The sequence below is a fragment of the Cryptomeria japonica genome, chromosome 6, assembly GCF_030272615.1.
Source record: "Cryptomeria japonica chromosome 6, Sugi_1.0, whole genome shotgun sequence".
Classification (NCBI taxonomy): Eukaryota; Viridiplantae; Streptophyta; class Pinopsida; order Cupressales; family Cupressaceae; genus Cryptomeria; species Cryptomeria japonica.
This window is the reverse complement of record NC_081410.1, coordinates 141,592,909-141,615,268: the sequence shown is the minus strand read 5'-3', so window position 1 is coordinate 141,615,268 and position 22,360 is coordinate 141,592,909. Positions and strand designations below refer to the sequence as shown.

The 22,360-nt window shown below is 35.2% G+C and overlaps 1 protein-coding gene across 12 annotated transcripts in view; it reads right to left on the bottom strand.

Annotated features, from left to right (window-relative positions):
- The window catches only part of LOC131061570 (uncharacterized), a 68,878-nt gene extending 46,794 nt beyond the window's left edge, over positions 1-22,084 (bottom strand). For 3 of the 12 annotated variants that reach the window (XM_057995314.2, XM_057995315.2, XM_057995317.2), the window contains exons 1-4: positions 21,660-22,084; positions 21,433-21,511; positions 20,795-20,872; positions 11,646-11,713 (exon numbers count right to left, since the gene is read on the bottom strand). In XM_057995314.2, coding sequence (XP_057851297.1) covers positions 11,646-11,713; positions 20,795-20,872; positions 21,433-21,473 — 187 coding nt within the window. In that variant the 5' untranslated portion in view covers positions 21,474-21,511; positions 21,660-22,084. Of the gene's footprint in view, positions 1-11,645; positions 11,714-20,794; positions 20,873-21,244; positions 21,325-21,432; positions 21,517-21,659 lie in introns of all 12 variants that reach the window. The other 9 variants (XM_057995318.2, XM_057995313.2, XM_057995311.2 and 6 more) reach the window with 9 other exon arrangements.
- Positions 22,085-22,360: the final 276 nt, after the last annotated feature.

Genomic DNA, 22,360 nt, shown 5'->3' with positions numbered 1-22,360 from the left:
AAAAGCAAAAACACCACTAAAAAATCACTCATTTGCAATTTATAATAGATGAAAATGCTCGAGGACACTTTCCAGAACACTAAACAATCTAAAATAAGGCAGGCCATCCCCATGCTGAAATGAAGTTAAGACACGACGATAGATTTCAAATGAGCAAAGCTAAAACTGAATCCCAAAAATTGATGGAAGTCTTCAGTTTAACACTATTACTAAATCCTGAAGTGGGCACATTCTATCATCTATCATTTCTACTATTCGCAATCAGCCACTCTAACTATGGGTACATAAAGATCACATGAATGCACTAACCATTCATCCTATTTTCCATAATTGTAACACAGTTAAGTGAAGCAGCTTATGAGAATTCTAAAAGGTTGTGAGAGTAGACTGTGGTATCAAAACCATGTAAAGGTCATAGCAGTTATGTGTTAATTGTGATTTATGGGTTGGTTGATACTTGAGAGTTGGTTGTCAGTTATAAGTTAGTTGACAGTAAGGAGCTGGTTGAAGCTTTCAAAATCAGCTTGTCAAGAATATTCTAAATGTAATGTAGGCTCTAAAATTAACAGTTGAAGCATTGCTACTTCTTTTATCAATACATTGTCCGCAGCCCATATATACTACCTCTTTTCTCTAGATTGGACCCAGCCATTAAATATACATCAGCAAAATACAATTGAAAGGAATGGAAATCCCAAATAATAAGTATTGGGCTGAAGCAGTTCATAGTGTACAGTGTACACTGTATACTACTGTCCATGTGCGCAATGGAAGCTCTTGTTAAGGTATTACAGTTAAGGAGGTCCAGACAGGCAGAACACCGAAGGTAAGTTAGATCCTCAATGTAAGAAAAGATGTTTGCTGATTATAGTGATCATCATAATGCATATAGGTCAATCAGTGTCTCTGACTTTCTACCAATAAGGTGATTGCTAGCGGTGATTTTGTCGTAGGCAAAAACAAAAGCCTTTTTCAGTCTAACTCAGATTTTCAATCTGTTTAGATTGTCCATGTCTGCTAGATATTTATAGAGTAGTTAGTGAAGGATATTCATGGTAATGTGTAGGATGTACAAGTGACACACAATGACAATGGGGCAAAAAACCCTGAAATTCAGGATGTTAAGGCTGAATTGTCTCCAATTGAGATTTACTGATTTAGACAGCAGTTTATTTCTGTAAAGAATAGAACAAGTGATACCATTCTACCATAGCAGCAAAAGAAGGTGAGCTCCCTCAAAGTAATTTAGGTGGAAGTCTTTAAGTAACTGTTGTCACCAATATGCTCGCATTTCTTACAAATTTGGGGCCACTAACTATCTAATTTTAAAACTCTAAATTAAAAGGCGGGTATCTTTGTGTTAACTTTTTCCTCCTTTATATAGAGTTTTATTTTCTGTTACACTTGATGATTGCTCATTTTGTTTCCTGCCAGGTTCAAATCTATAATTTATTTGTTAGGTCTTCTCCGAGTCCACATGAAGGCAACATGTGTTGAAATCTCACTTCTCACAGCCTCAGGCTTGTTTTTCATTGAGCCTTCCAGCTTCACTATGACAAGATTTCCTCACAGTAAACAGGATGTACCAAGTGGTACACCCTCGTTTCACATTTCCCCGGGCAGCTTCTGTAATGTACCTATTTATAATGCCCTTAAAATGCCCTAGTTCACAAGTTTCAAAAAGTAAGGGGTTTAGAGAAAGTACCTTTTTCTTAAGAAGAAAGACCTGCACACAAGTTAGAGGATGACCTACAAATTATAAATGCACGAAACAGATATCTAATTATAATGAAGACTGAAAAGTAAAGAAAGATTAATATAAAGCAAAACAAGCATTCATTTGCAGATGGCTGTTAATAAAGAATCAGAAACATAAAATATAAATCAGTTATTACTCATACAACTACTTAACTAACTAGTAAAACTCCAACCATAGCAAGTGAGGAGGGAGAACTTGATAGGGTGTCTTACCAACCGTTCCCTCTTGATCAAGCCTCACCTGATAAGGTGTCCTATCAGCCATTCCCCCTTAGTCAAGCCATGCTTGATAGGGTGTCTTATCAACCATTCCCCCTTAATCAAGCCATCCTTGATAGGGTGTCTTATCAACCGTTCCCCCTTAATCAAGTTACCTTCTCCTACGGCTATGATTCTGTCCATCACCATGATAGAGAGGGTAGAGAGTTGACTCAATAGGGTGTCCTAAGTCCAATCCTCCCAAGCCCAAAATCCGAGCACCTTCACCCCCCCCCCCCGGCCTCATGTGGACTCTGCCATACAAATTGGCATACTTAGGAGTGACTTCACATCGTTCCCCCTATTGTTAATCCTTTACCCTTCACCATGGCTGATTATATCAGACCTTATCACAGTATGCAGCAGTAAGCACAATGATCAATTATATATGCAAGATTGCTTATTATTACATATCAGTTATATATAACGTTATCCCTTTAACCCTGCTACTGCAAATTAATGTTTATATTTCCTTCATATATAGAAATAGATGTTTCAGACACAGAATGATGTAGGTTGTTCATATACAGAAATTACATTATCCTTCTAGAATAATATGGACTGTTTATAAGTATATACATAGAGAGCAGTGATATTAATTACAGGGAAAGCAAACATTCAAACATAATAACCATATAAATTTATAAGAGTATGTGTATCCATATACTGTTATACATACCTGAATTGATAGACAAACCTGTTCATCAGATTGATATTCAAAGTGTCATTAAGAAGATTATATTGTGTCGTATTGTTAGTCACTACTTTATGTTAATTATATTTTATTATATGTCATTTCAGTATTGTATTACATTGATACTATTTAGCAATATTGTCTCAGATTCTATTATCATTATCTTGTATTACATTAACAGAATTAACTGCGTATCATATTATATTAGCAGCACCTTACTATATTTTAATATTGTAATATACTAACCGTATTATTGTATCATCCATATTAATTTATAGTAGTACTGTCAATGTTGACCAGATCAGATTCCATTATTATTATTGTTAATTATGTTATTAGTAAGGTTCTGAATTAATGAGTGAGCATCCCATGTAATCACTAACTGTCTATATAACCTTACCGTGCTGAGTGTTTCCTTTTTTTAGAGTCAACCTGACTGCTGTGCTACCTTCGTATCCCTCCCTTTCCCTTATTCTGTGTGACAGTATGCTGTGTATCAGTAGGAGAGGAAGGGTCAATGGTATTTAAGACCATTGACCGGTTGTGACCCCTCCCAAAAGCCCTGCTTCTCCATACGCGCCTCACCGATGGTTCACGTCTATTCTAATTAAATGCAGATTGGTGCATTAAAATCATTGACCGTCGTGGGTAAGGGATGGGTAGTGAATATTAATAAACATGAACATTAATAATAATGAAATTAAAAAACATGAATATTAATAATAAGCATTAATAATCGATGATACTAATAATAACAAGGGTGTTAATAATAAACACTAATAAACAAGGATATCTATTAATAAATTGTGGGTAGATTTATTGTAAGTAATACAATAATCTTTTGATTAAATGGGAATAATTGAAGCAATGAATACTATAAATGAACATAATATCAGGGACATCACAGCTTCTTGTAAAATTTTCTCCCTTTCTTTGTCTCCTAGATGACAAGAATGTGACATTTGTCACGAACAAGTCTTATGGTTTTCCAGTTGTTTTCCTTTTTGAATTGTTGAGTGATCTTCTTAGGAAAACAATATGGGGACAAGGATCTCCATCGTGTTCTTTGTTTCCTCAAAGGCTGCTTAAAAGGGTTCTAAATATATTGTTTCTATAAGTCTTAAAATGGCACAAGATTGTGAGAAGTGCCACCACCTTGGCTTGCCTCTCCCCAAAGTAATTTTGATGCACATTTAAAGGCTGTTATATCTATTCCTTGCAGAAACAGAAAGAGTACACATGATGGTTCACCAATACTTAATTCACAAATGAGTTTTAATATTTAAGCTTCATTTACTTTGTTCCATCTGCTTGCCTTACAACTAAAACCCATCACTCACTCACTCAAGAATATAAGTTTATCCAGAGTTTCTATTCTATCTATGCATTGTTCAAGTACACACAAGCATGACTTGTCTCATGTGCTTCTTGTGTTTTCTTGCTGATTGTTTTCCATATTGTAAGTATTCCCTTATAATATCCCCTTGTCTAATTAAAATAATTGGGGATCCATTTATTTATTTTCTATGGGCTAAAGGGATAAAGTTGAGAAAATAATTTAATAATTATTATTTTAGTTGGTTCTAGCAACTTTATTTTAAAATATTGTAAAAGGACAACTTGAATATTATTATTTTAATATAGTGGTCATTTAAATGAGACATTATAAGGCCTTATGTAATATTTCATTAAAAAGTGTTTTGGAAGGAATTTTCAAAGGGAAAAAGAAATTTAAATCGAAGGGGTCAAAAAAGACCTTATAGAAGGAAGAGAATTGCTCGAAGGAAATAATCCATTGTTAAATCAAACTCTTTTTCAAAGCTTAACACTTGTGTTCATCTTTTTGTCCAAGAACAGAAACCCTTAAGAGTGTAGGAATTTGGAGGACGAAAACCCTCTTGGTTTCCAATAGGGATTGGATCACAAAAACCCTCTTATCCCTTTGAGGTGATTTCATCAAGGAATCACATTGGTATTGAATGATCGCAGCATATTTATAGTTTCCAATTTTCTACAATGATGGTACATTGTTGCTACAATGCAGCTACAGCATTGTAGTGTGCCACTACAATGTAATAAGTATTTATTTCAGTTTGGTAGCATTTTAACTTGTTCTGCAGTGGAGGATTGTCAGTGTGAGCATTCAGATTTTGTAAGCAACCTTAGACAAATTTGGCCATTATTTATATCTGCCATCCTTTTCTATTCACAAAATGCTGTAGCAAACTTGTGAGTTTAATTAATCTGTTGTTTATTGTAATATTAGATGAGGGTTCAGCTGTACATTGTTGTGCATATCAGTAACTTGTAAGAACTCGGCTGCTGCGATATTAATAGCAATTGATGTAAAGAGTTTCCATTATTATTGTATATTTACTGTTGTTGTTCAATAGTTGTTTTGGTGTTCAATAAAATACTGTCATATAAGGTATAATTGTAACATTATATAAGCAATGAATGTATTCAGCATTATGTATTATGGTTTCAATCAATACTTTGCATTCCTATGAGTAGTGCAATCACATAATTGTAGCAAGTATGACTTAACTATTGGTGTCAGGGTTTCATGTGTAAACATTCTTGCATATATCTTTGATCTTCTAAGGCATAGACAACAGCAGTTTACATACATTAAGTGGTAGTTTGGGTGTTAATCATCATTGTTGTTTACATTGGAAAGTATATTGTTTTCATTATATTTTGAAAACTCATAGCAAGTAATCCCTTGGCTTGTTCACCATATGTCATGTCACCCTCACAAGATCTTAATGATTAGAAAGTGCAAAGTTCCTAACCCTAGCCTAGCCAAGAACATCAAAAATTTGTAGGGTTCTATAAAATAGTAAAAAGGGACATTACATCCCTAGCATGCCTCTTTGTCATCCTGATCGGCGAAAGGGCAACACGTATCACTATATCTCCTCTCAATCTTTTCACAGTCATTTTTATTTTCGAATTTGCCACTAATATTGATGTTTTTTAAGTTTTTCTCTGGGTTTGCTTGATTTGGCCACCAATAAGTTGAACTCTTGAGCTCTATGCTAGAGAAGACCCTAAAGTTACTGATCTAGGTGACATTTTCCATGTCTAATGAGTTGTAAGGCAATCAAGGATCAAACACAATCTTTGAGAATTAATTTGTCATCATCTTCCTCAAGAAACATACTTTTTTTCCAATGATTATTGAACTTCTCATTCAGACATATGTAGCTGTCATCAAATTACAAAGAGAAAAAAGAGCAAATACTGAAGAAAGATATGTAAATAAAGAAAGACAAATTCACAAGGAAAGTCTAGAGAAACGACATCCATTCCAGATGTACGTTCCAAAAGTAATTTTAATGATCTCTATTTCTACTTTAAAGATGCTAGAGAACCAGACAGCTAGCCTAATAATCCAGATATAGAGGCAAAAGCATGTCAAAACACAAAGTCCTCTTACTTCACTGTTCATCCCTAAAGCCAGAGATATTTCCACGCCCTTAGCTAATTATGCAGATCTCAGTCAATTGTAAAAGAGGAAAACCATACTCCCTTGCATGGAAAGCCATTATGGACGTTTTTGAACATGCCATCAGATCCATGTTAAAATTGACACTTCCATAGTTAAACCACACTGCAAATTGGGCAACCAATTGGCAAAAAGATAACAATGTGGTGGAGACCATGAACGATTGATCACAAAATTCAACCCAGTGGAGGATAAAGTTAAACCCAAAAGTCCCATCCAAAGCAGATGTTCAATGCACCTGTGAGGAAATAGTTCTTTGAACAAAGTCATAAGGGTCAGTAATACTGAACATGCAGATATATCTGGGTGCCACTTTGGCAAAGATTTTGGAGTCAAGAAAAGTGCCAAAATGGTAAGATACTATTTCCAACAGCTTATCAAACAATTCGGGAAGGATAAAGCTAAAGTTAATTTATATATGGCCCCCTATCTCATTGATGGTATTTGCTTTTCTCTAGATTTTAGCCAGACATTGTTCTCTTCATAGGCTCCACAGATTAGGAATCCCATTCAAGTTAAGTGTAACAAGCTTTATAGGCATAAACATCAAGAGTTTCATCATTTTTACTTTCAAATCTGCAATATTTTCGTTGCCCAAGTATGCTTAAATAATCCTTAAGGGCCATAGATAATTGGTTATTCTACCAAAAATTAACATTAACATAGTTGTCAAGAGACTAGTACTAGTACTGGTCTACAAGATGGACCACAGTATTGGTACGTCATTATTTTCTCAAATAAGATGCATACTTGGAGAAACCATATGTATAATTTGGTAAAAGTTAAAAAATATGAAATTTCACATTTATAAATAAAAAATATCAAATTCAATAAATTAGAATTTAACATTACTATTTTTTAAATTTTGAATATAGATTATAATTTATAATTTATAATAATTGAAATACCAAAAATTAAATTGTGAAACTTATGTTTGTAATTTTAAGTAAAATTATAACTGACAAATTATTAATTTTGAGTTAACGTAAACTTAAACTACCTAAGCTTTATAGTTTTACAAGACATTCTAAACAACTACTTGTAATTTTGTTGGAACTACCTAAACATTTAACAATTAACACTCTTAAGTTTCTTTGATTTAATAAGTTAAAATAAACCTAAATTTTGTATTACTGTGTTTGCCTAGATATGCAGCAGGTAATAGAGAACAACAAAACTAAAAGATAAATCGAAACTAGGAAGCTATTTCTTCTGTGCTATTATTCTATCATGTTTGCCATCACTTCTAATGGACAGAGCTGTCTGCCACCTATGGGCTTAGAATGGGAATGAAACGGTAAGCATTCATGCTCAGAATGGAAGAAAACAATCAATGAAAAAGTGTATTGGAAATAATAACAATCAACTATGACTTTTTATAACAGATTCAATTGATTCAGATATCGATAAATTTGCCTTGCAATCGGAACTTGAGACTTCCATTACACTTTTTCCTTCAACGGCAAAGATCTCAGAAAATACATTGCTAAGCATACAAGCAAAAATCCGAACCGAAAGAGGTAGCCTTGATTCTTTGTCATGTTAATGTTCTCTAACAACCGATTCCTCGGTAATTCACACAAATCAAAAACTGCATCTTCCATAGCAATATGCAACAAATACTGCAATAGCTGAGGTAGAACCTTCCCTATTTTTGAAGTAGATTTTGTAAGAGATTCTATATGCAACATACCTTATCACGGGATTAACAACGCTCTTTGATCTCCCATCACTTAGGGTTTCAACTTCCTTGTTCTTCATAGTCTTCTTTACCGGAACGATTCTTTTGTCGCATAGCCCAATAATTACTGAAATGACATCCTTAGAGATCAAATAGGGTTTGTCCAACACGATGCAATCATTCTGTACTCGACTCAGGATAAGTTTGATCAAGCCTTCATCAAACCAGGGAAATTCGCTCCATAGATCGAGTCCTTTCTACCCTAACTCTTTAACTTTCCATGAATCTGTATCATTCAAATTGCTTTCCAATTTCCTAATATTTTTAGTATCAAATTCATCCAATCGTACCTTTTCCAGAAATTAAAATTCTCCATTGCTTGATTCTCCGACAATCATCTTGGATTCCATAATCTGAATTCTTGTTCTGCTTCTACTCTTCAACTGCTTTTCTGCTCCTTAGACTCCTTTCTTCGTATAATGTAGAGAATGATCTTCAAAGTTCTATATTTATCTTGCCAATCACTTCTAGGTTTTACCTGCCAAAAAGAGTGTCTTGTCAGTAAACATCAACATCTCCACCAAAATACCAGATTGCATATCCATCAGTATCATGCCAAACCCACAGCATGAACTACTTCGAAGAGGGCAATGGGGGTGGAGGGGGCGGGGGGGCGAATGATTTCCTTGAGAACTCCCCCTGAGCCAAAGCAACAAGCTCGGTTACCGAAAGAAGAGGCGCCTGCACTAGATTCCAATACGCCAGTTTTGCTTGCATTATTCAACTCCTTTCTCCATACCCTGACTTCCTGTTTCTTAGATTCACAAGTCTTGACCACATTCTTCTCCATAGACTTCTCCACAACAAGCACATTTATGCACTTACTAGCATAATGTCCGGATTGATTGCACTTATAACATTTGATGTTCTTTTGCACTGAATTCACCAAGTGTATTCTTGATCTGCACTAATTAACTTTATGACCATAATCGTTGCATAGATGACAATAGCCATGAAATGTCCTATAATTATTCATCCCATTCATTCCAACCAGATAATAGTCATGATTCATAACATGATTCCTATAGTAACTTGCTTTATAACCAAACTTCTTGCAATTGTAACATTGAGTATTCAGTTTCTTCATGCTTTTACATTTTGCAGCCTTATGACCAAATTTATTGCATTGAAAACAATAACCATTAAAAGATGGGTACGTTTGTGCATTCGGTTGATGAATCGGTGGTCTTCTTGTAGTAGATTTCTAATTTCAGATATTGCTTGCATCTTCAGGTTTCTTCTCTACTTCCACCTTAACTTCCTTGCCTTTGTCTTTCTAATTCAAACATTCACCGGTTTGAAATCCAAGTCCAGTCTTGTCTTTATGAGGTTTTTGCATGTCAATCAAGTCATCCAATAGTTTGTTGCTTTCATGAACTTTAGTTTCTGCCTTTAGCTTCTTTACTTCTTGTTCTAGCTTCTCACATTCTTCAATCTTTAGCTTAATTGAATCTTTCAAGGTTTCTTCCACTTTGTTCTTCACCTCAATTTTTAGCATCAGATCTTTAACGGTCTCATTAGCCTGCTTCAACTGATTATTAACTTCTTTGTATCTCAACTTGAATTTCCGAATCTGTTCTCTCAACTTCTACACACATTCATTCGCTACCTTCACATTTTCTTTCAATTCTTCATTTTCTGATTCCACACTTTCTAGATCTTCAAGAGTTGTCTTCAATTCTTCATGTAGATGATATTCTCTAGTCATACACATCAGTGCCATGATTCAACCAACAAGGATCTCCCTCAAACGGTTAAGCTAGCAAACAAGGGACCGAACTCTAATACCAATTGTTAGAAGTATAGTTGAATGGACCGGAATACTAAGAGGGGGGTTGAATCAATATTCCTACAGCAATAAAAACTTTCCACTGAATTTAACCTTAACAATTAATCACAAGATAGAGACCAGATTTTTATACATGAAAAACCCAAATGGGAAAAACCATGGAGAGGGTTAGCTCTCAAAATAATATAACTAATTATATGGTGTTTACAAAAGGGGTGGCTCACAGCTTGATTACAACACAGCTCATTGCTGGATTACAACACGACTTAGTGCCGAAATGCTTACTGCAATAAAAATAAGTAAACTGAAGAAAATTGCATCTCCAAATGCATGAAGTCAGTTCCAGTATAAGCTCAAATATCAAAACAACCACTTACAATAGATCCGGTAAGGGATCTCTGCAACACTTCCTCCAACCTGTCAATAACACTGCTTGTAGCAGATCCGGTAAGGGACTACTGCAACACTATCTGCACTTGCACTATCCACACTAAGTCACACCTTCTCTCTCTACTACTGATACCACACACTGATCGCATACACTTTATTCTCACACCCACACACACACCATCCATACATCCACATACATGTCTTCTATATATATATATATATATATATATATATATACACCAAGATAATATGTCGACCAAGCACAAAAGGCTTATACAAGTGCATTGCTCGGATCAACACGCTACACAAATTTGCCTTGACCAAAACAAAGTAACCAAGTCAGCCTTCACTAATCTTTTGCACACTTCTTAATTACCAAAACACACGCTTCTATTACCGGAACACAACAAGGGTCTGCCAAACCCATCGACACGAACCCATAGGCACAAATTCCAAGCACAACGACTTCTAACTTCAAGATACGAATGCCACAGATTTCGGAGCATAAGATTCATTGATCATATTGCAATACAAACATCTAGGTAGCAATTCAACTATCACAACTAATACCAACACTAATACAAAAGGAAAAGCTCAACAAAGATTAGCAAAACACTAGATTCCAAAGCAAAGGATCTTCCGGAAACTACTCTTGTAAATCATACATCCCGCACTGCTCAATATCACATATATACCTATCTTCCACTGCTGCTCAACATGCTACATCCGGTCCTAACCGGATCACAGGGTTTGACATCAATGACAACATTCACACAAGTCTAACAATCACTTTGTATTATGGACATTATAAGTAGTTTGTCATTCTGAATTGTATTATTGATTATCTTGCTATTTAGTATTTCCCAAGTTACATACTAGTTTAAGAATTACTTAAACATGTTTGATTTATATAATTGATCATTATTCTGTTATTGATATATATATATATATCAACCTTAAATCAGATTACAGTCCCTTTCTCTTAATTCATTTTCGATGCCTTGCTACAATGATGTCAATTCCATCTTATACCCTCCCTGATCAAAGGGATTGGTTGCATTCAAATAGCACATCCCATGCCTTCTCCCTAATCACATCTCTTGCAATTTGTGCCACTTCATAACAACAATGGGTTATACAACTCGTGGCTTTTCAGTTTCCTTGTATAACCGTTGTTTGATTTGATGGAAATGATTAATCATATGATTAGTCAAGATCGATACTTCTTAGATAGAAACCGGATATGCTTAATAATTCGTTCTCCTTGAGATGAGGACATATGTTATGTGATAGAGGCAACTAATTACCATAATCTTAGTTAATTGTTTATCAAACAATTAAAACAAAAACAGATCAATAATATCAGAATTCAATACAGTAATAATATTTATGTAGGGATATCACAGAAATGGTGTGACTTTTCCAACGTCCACAACATAGCATTCTATAATTTCTATTATGAAATGATTAAAACTGTATAAAAAAATTCACTTGCTGAACTAACCAAGTTCCTGATGAAACCTTGAAAGCAATTCACCACCTACTTTCCCTAACTCCTCAAACCGTATAGTTCTGCCATAAAAATATCATATTCAAAGATTAATAGCATCAAAAAAACCATTTGAATTGAAAGGGCAGTTGCTTATACGACTAATTTGTATTTAGTAACCTTAATTTTTATATGCCAGGATCGATTTTACTGAAAGAAAAATACTAGTAAAACTGATCAAATCATGCAAATGTTTCTTTATGAAATAGAACTGAATGGCAGAGTACAGATTCAAACAAAACAATAAATAGAATACCACTTAAAATAATCCAATTCTTGACAAGATCTTCATTGTTCTTACATCAAATAGACAAGGATTACATACTGGAGTTCAAACGTGTTATCGGATACATGATTCTATCAAACCTTTTATAAGCATTCACAGATTTGATTGTATAAATATGTGGTCATGATCAATATCAATTCTCAGCAACAAAAATCATTATAAAATTAAATAATAAAATAATATTATAGCATTGAACACAAAAAGTGTTTTCAAGATCATGTACCAGACATAAGATGAAAAGCAGACATCAAGTTCTGTTCAAAAAGCTTAGGATTTCTTAAGGATACTCATTCAGTCTTGTCAAAAAGGTGACACCACTGGTTGCAGCCTAACCTTCCTGAAATGGGATTCTTTGCTTTCAAGCATCATCTACAAATGCAATAAGCATAGGAAGGTACAAACAAGCAGCCCTAAGGTGCATTGATATCCCTATAAAAAAAGAATAAGCATTCTCCGTGATGTATATTTATGGAGATTTCACTATTTTTCCAGAAGAAAATAAATACAATAATCTACTCAAGGTTATGATATGCTATGAATCATTTTATGGCACAAGAACTCCAAGACAATTAGGAAACTATAATGTTACCAAAACTAGAGAGATTCTAAGGGAATTACAGGCATCGAAGTGGCTTGATGTTTAAAAGATTGTAAAGTATTTTCGAAGAGCTTTCCTACAAAATACCATGCAACAATGTTCATGTAGTATCTAGATTAACTATACAAGCTCAATAAATGACCTTCTCGAGCCATGGCATAAAACTGACAGCCATAATAACAATACAAAGTAATCAGGAAGAAGCCAACTTTTCAAGGATGGGATATCTTTTGAAATATTTGATATGTAAACACTAAATATTCATTTTGTTAATACTTGATAAATATGCAGTTGCCACTGCTTCCAATCAATAAATTTCAGTTCAGACAGAACCACCTTATTTGAATGGTCACTAGCAAAGAAGTTCTTCTGTTACACTGTATATCATCTCCCTACAATTTTGAACTCCATTGCTTTAATATGTATTGTATGAGGGAAAAGTGGGCTGATAGAATTCAATATGTGAAAATATGACAAAATACTAGTCCACACACACACACAGGACTTCTTGATGCAAGCTATGGAGTAACGTAGTATTACTCAGCTCCCAAGGAGGGTCCCATGGTTCTCTATAGAGAAATGAACATAAAATATTCATTTAGGAATATGGTCATTTTTATATGTCTACATGTATTACCAATGCTGAAACTTAACGCTGAGAATTCCATTCCCAAATCTATTCAATGAATGGATCATTTGCATTCATTGGCATGTAGTAAATGAGATAAATGCATCCTTTTTTGAAAACTATGAATCTTGAAACTTTTTAAAACATGTCCATATCCATGTGGCATGAAATGAATGAAATTTTATATATAATAGCATAAATATCAGGGACTAAATTTTTAGTAAATTGTGTCTTTCTACTAATCAGATTCAACTTTAATTCAGCTAACATGAGCATATGCAAACACTCTTTTCACCTGAGCTTTTTCTAAATAAAGTTATCCTAACTGTCTTTTGGAATTTTTAGCGTCTTATGGATATCCATAATTCCTTTTTATGATAAAAGAGCAACCAACAAATAGAACCATTTCTATTTGAAGAAGAAAAGTTCTCGCAGGTTACAAAGGATAGAAAAAGCCAGAAATTTTTAGACTGACCTAATAGATGTAGTGAATGCAACAGTTATATGCCTTCTTATTCCATTGTTCCATCAATCCAGAACTCCTGCTAGTACCCGAGACAACTCAGGAAACTAGAAGTCCCTTGGAATGTCCCAAGGGCTTCTAGAAATTTTAACTAGTTATGGATTTTTGGAAGTCCCGAGGACATACTAAGATATTTCTTGAAATCTAGTTGCCATCCCAGGTACTCATAGGAGTTATTGATCAAGAAAAAAGGGAGGATATCACAAACACAGCATCATCCCAGGGGCAGCTAGCGCACCCCCTTTGTGACTAGGGATGGAAAGAGAACGTCTCCCTTCTCAAATACCTGAAACTTTCGAGTACTCTAAATTGTGTGTAGGCTCAAGGGTATAAAATGCATTCCCAACAAACAATAATTGTTGGCTAAGGAACAACAGGAAGTTTGATAAGCATAATCCTACCAAATTTGAAACAGGATCAAGACTTTCATGTCAATATAGGTGCTTGGAAGTTTTGTTTTGCTTTTCGTTTTTTGGCAAGTGAAGCTTCAAAGCATGTTGGCGCAAGGACTGGATTAAATTGACCATCCACTGTATGTTTCCTTTTCCAATTTGACAAAAGCAAAGATGAATCATAATAATGTTAAATTTTGTAACGTTGGTCGTACTATTTCATGCTTCCGATATATATATAATATATATATATATTAATTTTTACACCGTTCATGGTATCGGGTGGTAAAGCGATTCTCAAACATGTCGCACTCCTTCCGATCGGGTAAGTAAATGGTGACTAGTTTATATACTGTGGTGAGAGGTACGTAGGGAAAAGATGTGTCTTCCCACGTGGGAAGACATATCTCTTCACTACGTAACCCCTCATCCACTTATATAGCATGCTTACATTGAGGATGGACACACTGAAATTAATAAGTGTTGTGCATCTTCAAAACACGCTATAGCAGATAAAATACAACTTTCAGATCATATCTCCATCTCTTCTATTTTGATCACAGAATTTTGAAAGAACTTAACATGGTATCAGAGCCAAGTTAAGGAAGATCATATTAAAATTCTGTAATGATCTCATAAACTTTCACCAGGCTCTTACTAAGATTGCATTCCCATAATCCTAATGGCATCCGGAGTTAGGTTTGAAGATAGATTAGATGGAGCATCAAATTTTGTATCTTGGAAATTCAGGATCATGCTTGTTTTGAAAGAAAATAAAATTGACTCCCATGTCAAAAGTGAAATTCCTGAACCCTCTGATGATACAGAGAAAATTCAGTGGAGCAAGGACAGTGAGAAGGCCCTTAAAATAATTGTGGATTCAGTAAGAGACCACATTGTACCAGTTATTTCTAAATATGAGACGGCCTTTCAGATGTTCAAAGCACTAGCTGACATTTATGAAATCAACAACACTAGTAGGGCTCTCACCCTAAAGAATCAACTACACCATATAAAGATGAATAAAGCAGAAACAGTTACATCCTATTTCTTGAGGATCACTGAGCTTAGGGATCAACTATCCACTATTGGACATCTAGTAGACAACAAAGAACTTGCTATGATGGCCCTAAATGGACTTCCTACCTCATGGGAATCGTTCATTCAAGGAATCAATGCTCCTTCTAAATTTCCCAAGTTTGATAGATTGAAAACCGATGGCATTCAAGAGGAATCTCAGCTTGTCACAAGAGGAATAAAACAAAACAATGGTAATGAAGAAATTCAAGTTCTAAACTCTAATTCCCACAAGAAAGGAAAGAAGAACTTTAAGAGAAAGAGGGACAACAACTCAAATGGGAAGAGGTCTTCAAAGAAGAAGAGAGACATTTCTGAAGTACAATGTTTCAGATGTGACCAATATTCAAATGAACTTTGGCACAAAACATTAGGGCACCTTCATTTCCATGCCCTACCTAAGATAGAGAAGATGGTGATCGGCTTACCCAAGCTAAGTCAAAAATCTGAAGGAGCTTGCAAAGGGTGTGCCTTGGAAAAGAATACTAAAGGGTCTTTTAATTCTAGCAACAGTAAATCCAAAAATGTATTAGAATTAGTTCATTCTGATTTATGTGGACCCATGTTTGTACCCTCATTAGGGGGATTTTTATATTATGTAATATTTGTAGATGATTATTCTAGGAAGACCTGGATGTATTTTCTAAGGTACAAAGAGTCTAAAGAAATCCTTTCTAAATTTAAGGAATTCAAAGCTCTTGCAAAAAATATGACAGGTAAGAAAATCATAACCTTAAGAACAGACAATGGGGGGGAATACACTTCTGATATGTGTAAAGATTATTGTATAAATGTTGGGATTAAGAGGGAGTTAACTGTACCTTATAACCCACAACAAAATGGGGTAGATGAAAGAAAGAATAGGACTATAGTAGAAGCTGTTAGGGCTATGTTGTTTGACAAAAATATAGAAACCTCATTTTGGGCTGAAGCATCTAGGACAGCTGTGTACATTCAAAATAGATGTCCTCATTCTCTTCTTGACAATAAAACCCCTAAAGAAGCCTTTACTGGCAACAAACCTGACATAAGTCATTTCCGGATCTTTGGGTGTCCAGTCTATATTCATGTCCCCAAAGAAAAGAGGTCAAAGTTAGAACCTTCTGGAAAGAAAGGAGTATTTGTTGGTTATAGTGAAACCTCTAAAGCCTACAGAATATACATACCTGGTCAAAGACAAATTGAACTAAGCAGAGATGTCATCTTTGAGGAAGACATAGCATTCAGGAGGTCCAAAAGCTCTAATGAATTAGAACACCAAGATCCTCCTACAAGCTTGGATGAGGATTACACCCCTGAGATTCAGAGGGAGACCCCTGAAGATGCTGAGCATGAAGTTCAAGGCTTCCCTTTAGAAGAAAATTATCCCGAAACTAGGAAGAGACCACTTTGGGCTAAAAGGATGCTTCAAGAAGCTAAAAATTATGCTGCTCCAAAGGGGACCTTTAGAGAAAGTAAGAGACCTAACCTATTTTCCAGTTATACTGCCTTGATGAATGAGATCATTGATGCAAAACCTTCCTGTGTTGGAGATGCGCTCAAGCATCAAGTTTGGAAAGATGCTATGTCAGAAGAGTATCAGTCAATTCTGAAAAATGATGTCTGGGATATTGTGCCTAGGCCTAAAGGCAAATCTGTGGTATCTTCTAAATGGCTCTTCAAAATCAAACATGCAGCAGATGGCAGCATTGAGAAGCACAAAGCAAGGTTTGTTGCTAGAGGTTTCTCACAGAAAGAAGGTATTGACTATGAAGAGACATTTGCTCCTGTTACCAAATACACTTCTGTCCAAGCAGTTTTGTCTATTGCAGCATCTAAAGGATGGAAAGTCCATCAAATGGATGTTAAGACTGCTTTTCTGAATGGTAAGATTGAAGAAGAAGTTTATTTGGAGCAACCTGAAGGTTTTGTGATTCATAAGGCTGAATCACATGTCTGCAGATTAAAGAAAGCTCTATATGGACTGAAACAGGCCCCCAGAGCATGGTATGAAAGAATTGATCACTACCTCTTGGAATTAGGGTTTTCCAAGAGTGAAGCAGATCCAAATCTCTACTACAAGGTAATCAATGGTGAATTATTAATTCTTATTCTTTATGTTGATGATCTACTAATCACAGGAGAGGATAATTGTATTACTCAATGTAAGAAAGAATTAGCCTTTGAGTTTGATATGAAAGATTTAGGAATTCTTCACTACTTCCTTGGATTGGAAGTTTGGCAGCAGGCAGATGATATAATCCTTAATCAAGGAAAATACACCATTGATATACTCAAGAGATTTGGAATGATGGATTGTAGATCCATGACCACACCTATGGAGACAAATCTGTACAAACTAAAGGAAGCAGCTGCAGAATCAGAGTTTGCAGATCCTACCCTCTACAGAAAAATTATTGGATCTCTGATGTATTTGGTAAACACAAGACATGATATATGTTATGTTGTTAATGCACTAAGTCAGTTCATGTGTGAACCTAAGGAAATACATCTTGTTGCTGCAAAACATATTCTGAGATATCTTCGAGGAACTATTGGTTTTGATTTGAAGTATAAACATGTAGACCTTGACCTACATGGATTCACTGATTCTGATTGGGTTGGAAGCGTAGTTGACAGGAAAAGCACATCAGGATGTTGCTTCAGTTTAGGATCAGAAATGATCTCATGGATATGTAGAAAACAGTCTTCAGTTGCTCAAAGTTCTACAGAAGCTTAATACATTGCAGCCTCCATGGGAGCAAGAGAAGCAGTATGGCTTCGGAAACTGCTTGTAGGACTGTTTGGTCAGCCCTTAAATCCTACTATTATCTACTATGACAATCAAAGTTGCATCAAGATTTCAATGAATCCAGTATTTCATGACAGGTCTAAACACATTGAGATTCTTTATCACTATGTTCGAGATATGGTGGAAAGGAATGTGATCCGGCTGAATTATATTGGTACCGATGATCAGATTGCAGACATTCTTACTAAGCCTCTCTCCAAGATCAAGATTGAACACTTTAGAGATAAACTTGGTATGGTTGAAAATGTTATTTAATTTTGAGATAGAGTCTCATTTATTATGATAGACTAATATATTAAAGATGTTTAGTGTGTAAACTCTTTTATTTGTCATGTGTGTGACTCCATGACTGCATGGGCCTTCTGTGAACATTATTGAAGGGTGACGACTTTTCAATAATGAACACTTGTTTCAAATTGATATTGTAAGGTGACGATTTTACAATTATCAATTTAACTATCTTGATGGATATCATGTGACTTGATATCTGTGGACATGTCATGATAGTATATATATCTCTGAGACATTATGGTAGATATCTGTTGGTTGATATCATTAAATAAACCATAATTATGATAGAGATCTTCATGGTGAATATTATGAACATAATATTCGTGGACATGCCATGAAATCATCAGTATGGTAGGCATCATGTGACTTGATGCCAGTGCACATACCTTACTTGATAACTATGAGTTATGGTGAGTATCATGAGACTTGATATTCATTGTTGAACCATATCTATGAATATCACTATGGTGTGATATCTCCTCTCTTCACAATCAATGGATGAATTGTGATGTTTTCTCTAACATGAAATGTGTCGTGCTAAATTTTGTAACGTCAGTCGTACTATTTCATGCTTCCGATATATATATATATATATATATATATATATATATATATATATATATATATATATATATATATATATATATTAATTTTTACACCGTTCATGGTATCGAGTGGTAAAGCGATTCTCAAACAAGTCGCACTCCTTCCGATCGAGTAAGTAAATGGTAACTAGTTTATATACTGTGGTGAGAGGTACATAGGGAAAAGATGTGTCTTCCCACGTGGGAAGACATATCTCTTCACTACGTAACCCCTCATCCACTTATATAGCATGCTTACATTGAGGAGGATGGACACACCGAAATTAATAAGTGCTTACATTGAAGAGGATGGACACACCAAAATTAATAAGTGTTGTGCATCTTCAAAACACGCTATAGCAGATAAAATACAACTTTCAGATCATATCTCCATCTCTTCTATTTTGATCATAGAATTTTGAAAGAACTTAACAAATAAGACAGGCAGGGGCAATTTAGATTCAGTTTTTCCTTTGCAAGATGAATCATAATAAAACAGGCAGGCACAATTTAGGTTCAGTTTTTCCTTTCCTCGTGCCTTGCCATGAAAAAATTCATATTCATGTCTGAACAAATTTAATCCATTTGCTTCCTCTTCAATCTCTTCACTGCTTAAAGAATTGTATAAGAATTTCCAAACCACTTCACAGACTGGTGACAAAATTTCTAAATTAAGTGCTAAAACTCAAATGTACGTTTTCCATTTACATCTAAACTTTATGTGGTCAACAAAAGAAGACCTAGTTTGAATGAATGAAGGAATTTTAATGACATCCATGAGACCCAGCGGTCTAAGGGACCAAGAACCAAAATTAGCCCATTTTCAAGTTCTTTTCCATGTTTCTATTATAAATCTTGAGGAAGAAACTCGTTGTTTTGTGAAGCCTCGTCTCTTCAAAAAGTTCATTCAAACTGTCCACCTTTAACTCCTCTTCAAACTGTCTGTGAATATCTTCATATGCTGCACACTCCTTGATGAAATGTCATTCTATTTCCACGTCCCTCTTGCTGCAGAATATGCATGTCCTCTCTTCCCACCCTTCTTTGTGCACCTCCCACATGCCGATATCACATCTCAAATGATTTCATTGATCGTAGATCTCAAATACACTTTTTCATCATGTTCCCAAGTATGGTTAAATTCTTTAATATAGTATGTTTTTTTTCTACCTAACTATTTTGTTCACATGGCATTTCTGAATTTTTCTAATACCCACTTTTTAATCTCCTCTTTAGTGCTAGGACATTCATGCAGATTTATGTCCCACTTGTTCATCCACTTGTTGTTTTGCTTCTTCCGCGTCTTCTTCCTACGGCTTAGCTCCTCTTCAACAATCATTTTGGGCTAGCGGTGCTTATCCATATTTTCAATCTTTTTTAAGTAGCACAACAACCGATTTATCGTTGAGGCCTCAATTGGGAACATACCAGCTTTTGCTAAAAGAATCACATAAGGTATCGTTGATTTGACTTTGAGAACTGGGAGAAAATAATACATTTCATAAGTCAATTCATAAAGGATAAGAGTAGGTTGTCAAATAGTTCACAGCTCAAAGCAATTTGATACATCGAGGAAATCAAATGTACCAGTTAAGCAACCAAAAAACAATAATTATAAAATAATGCTCTCTTCCTGCAATTTATAAACAGAGCAGAACAAGCATACCAATACACAATGAAAGATGTGCAGCTGCACACTTACGGGCTTACAGCTAGCCAATAATAGAAAGTCAAAGACCACGAAATCACAAAGAATCCTTCTTAAAGTCTAGTAAACTCACAAGAAGTACAGGGATAGTAAATAAGAACAAGAAGTGCCTCTCATTAACAGGTAAATTCAGAAAGGTAAGCTCAAGCAGTTGATATCAAACCCAAACTTAAAAGCAATAAATTGCCAAAAAAAAATAGCACTTGGCATGAGAGGTTGAGCGAACTTTGCCAAAAATGTGCTGAACATTTCATGTGAAGCCATGTCCATCTTGGACAAATCAGTCTTTCCAAATCCCATTCTCCTGCAAATCACAAATCTCCATAAATAACTGTTGAGGGACTTATTAACAGATGCAAGCAACTGAAAGGCAAATATGTTTAAACATAAGAAGTTGCAGAGAGCATTCGGTAGCTTTCAAGTTTTGAATTTATTTGCATCCAATGGCACCAGCATTGGCGTCCTAACATTAATTTTCAAAGGGATGTATGAGTTATCCCTGATGAGACATAATAATCCCAGCTTCTGAAGATTAAGGCAATTCACATACCTAAAGCCGAGAATAAGGATCTCCTATACAAGTTTTAGTTTCACTTCTTAGGCGAGAAGGAAAAGGAAGTTCAGAAATAATTGAAAGAAAATTGGTCCTTTATTATTTCAAAAATTGCGGAGTAACCTTTTGGTATTTCAATTAGTAAGCAAGACTACACATAGCAGCAAATCAAGCAGTTGCCAATTTTCACAAACTACGATGTCCTGCATGCAGACAGCACTATCCGTTTTTCATATCCTGGTGGATGACAATTATTTGGGAAAAAGAAAAGGCTATCAAAGTTACTAGGCATTTTTAGCAACGTTACTCACTTTTCACAAAACATCATCCGGGAAAAATACTGTATCAACATCAACAAGCACGAACACCGAAAGATACCATACTGGAAACCTACCCTTGCAGATAAATAAAAATTCGTCAGCCAAAACATAGACGACCTAAAAAGGATCTTTCATTGACTGTTGATGCATAAAATTCCAGTTCAACCCTAAGAAAGTAAATGAAATAGTCAATACCCTCTCTCCAATCTTTCACTTACTGGTTTTAGACAGAGGATGCAAGCGATAGGACTGTTGTTGATGGCTGATTACTTCACCCCAAATAACCTGGGAAATTTCAGGGAAACCATGACAAGATGAAGAATAGATAATTTCAAATATTCAAAACCTGATTACCAGTCTACTGAGAATAGTGTAGATAAATGACAAAATCATAATTTATTCTTGTTGATATTAAAATGAAATGGTCGGTACTAATTATTAGCCAACGTGGGCATAGCCAATCGGAATCATCTCACGCATGTCCGCTGAGTCTATTTCATTAAAATTCCGGTGATTCCGGTGAGTCTCATGCACGCCGGCCAAACTCTCGCGCGGAGTCGGTTTCATTAGTTAGAGCCACGAGAATAGTCTATCGGACCAAGAAAATACACACACATTAAATCTTTTTTTCCATGTTTGATCTCTTGTTATGATCTTGACTAGAAAGCTAGTCATTTGGTTCATCTTATCCTCGTCAAATAATTGATGCATGTTGTCGGCCTTCAGAATGATCTCATACTAAGTCCGAATATCATCATACGATGTGCATTCAATAAGAAGGTGTCATTCAGTCTCCACTGCTCCCATCTCGCAAAACAAACAAGTTCTTTCTTCCCATAACTCCTTGGGCCTTTGCCACCTACCTATTTCACACCTGAGATGATGTGAACCAGTTCTAAGTTGTGCCACTAACAGCCTA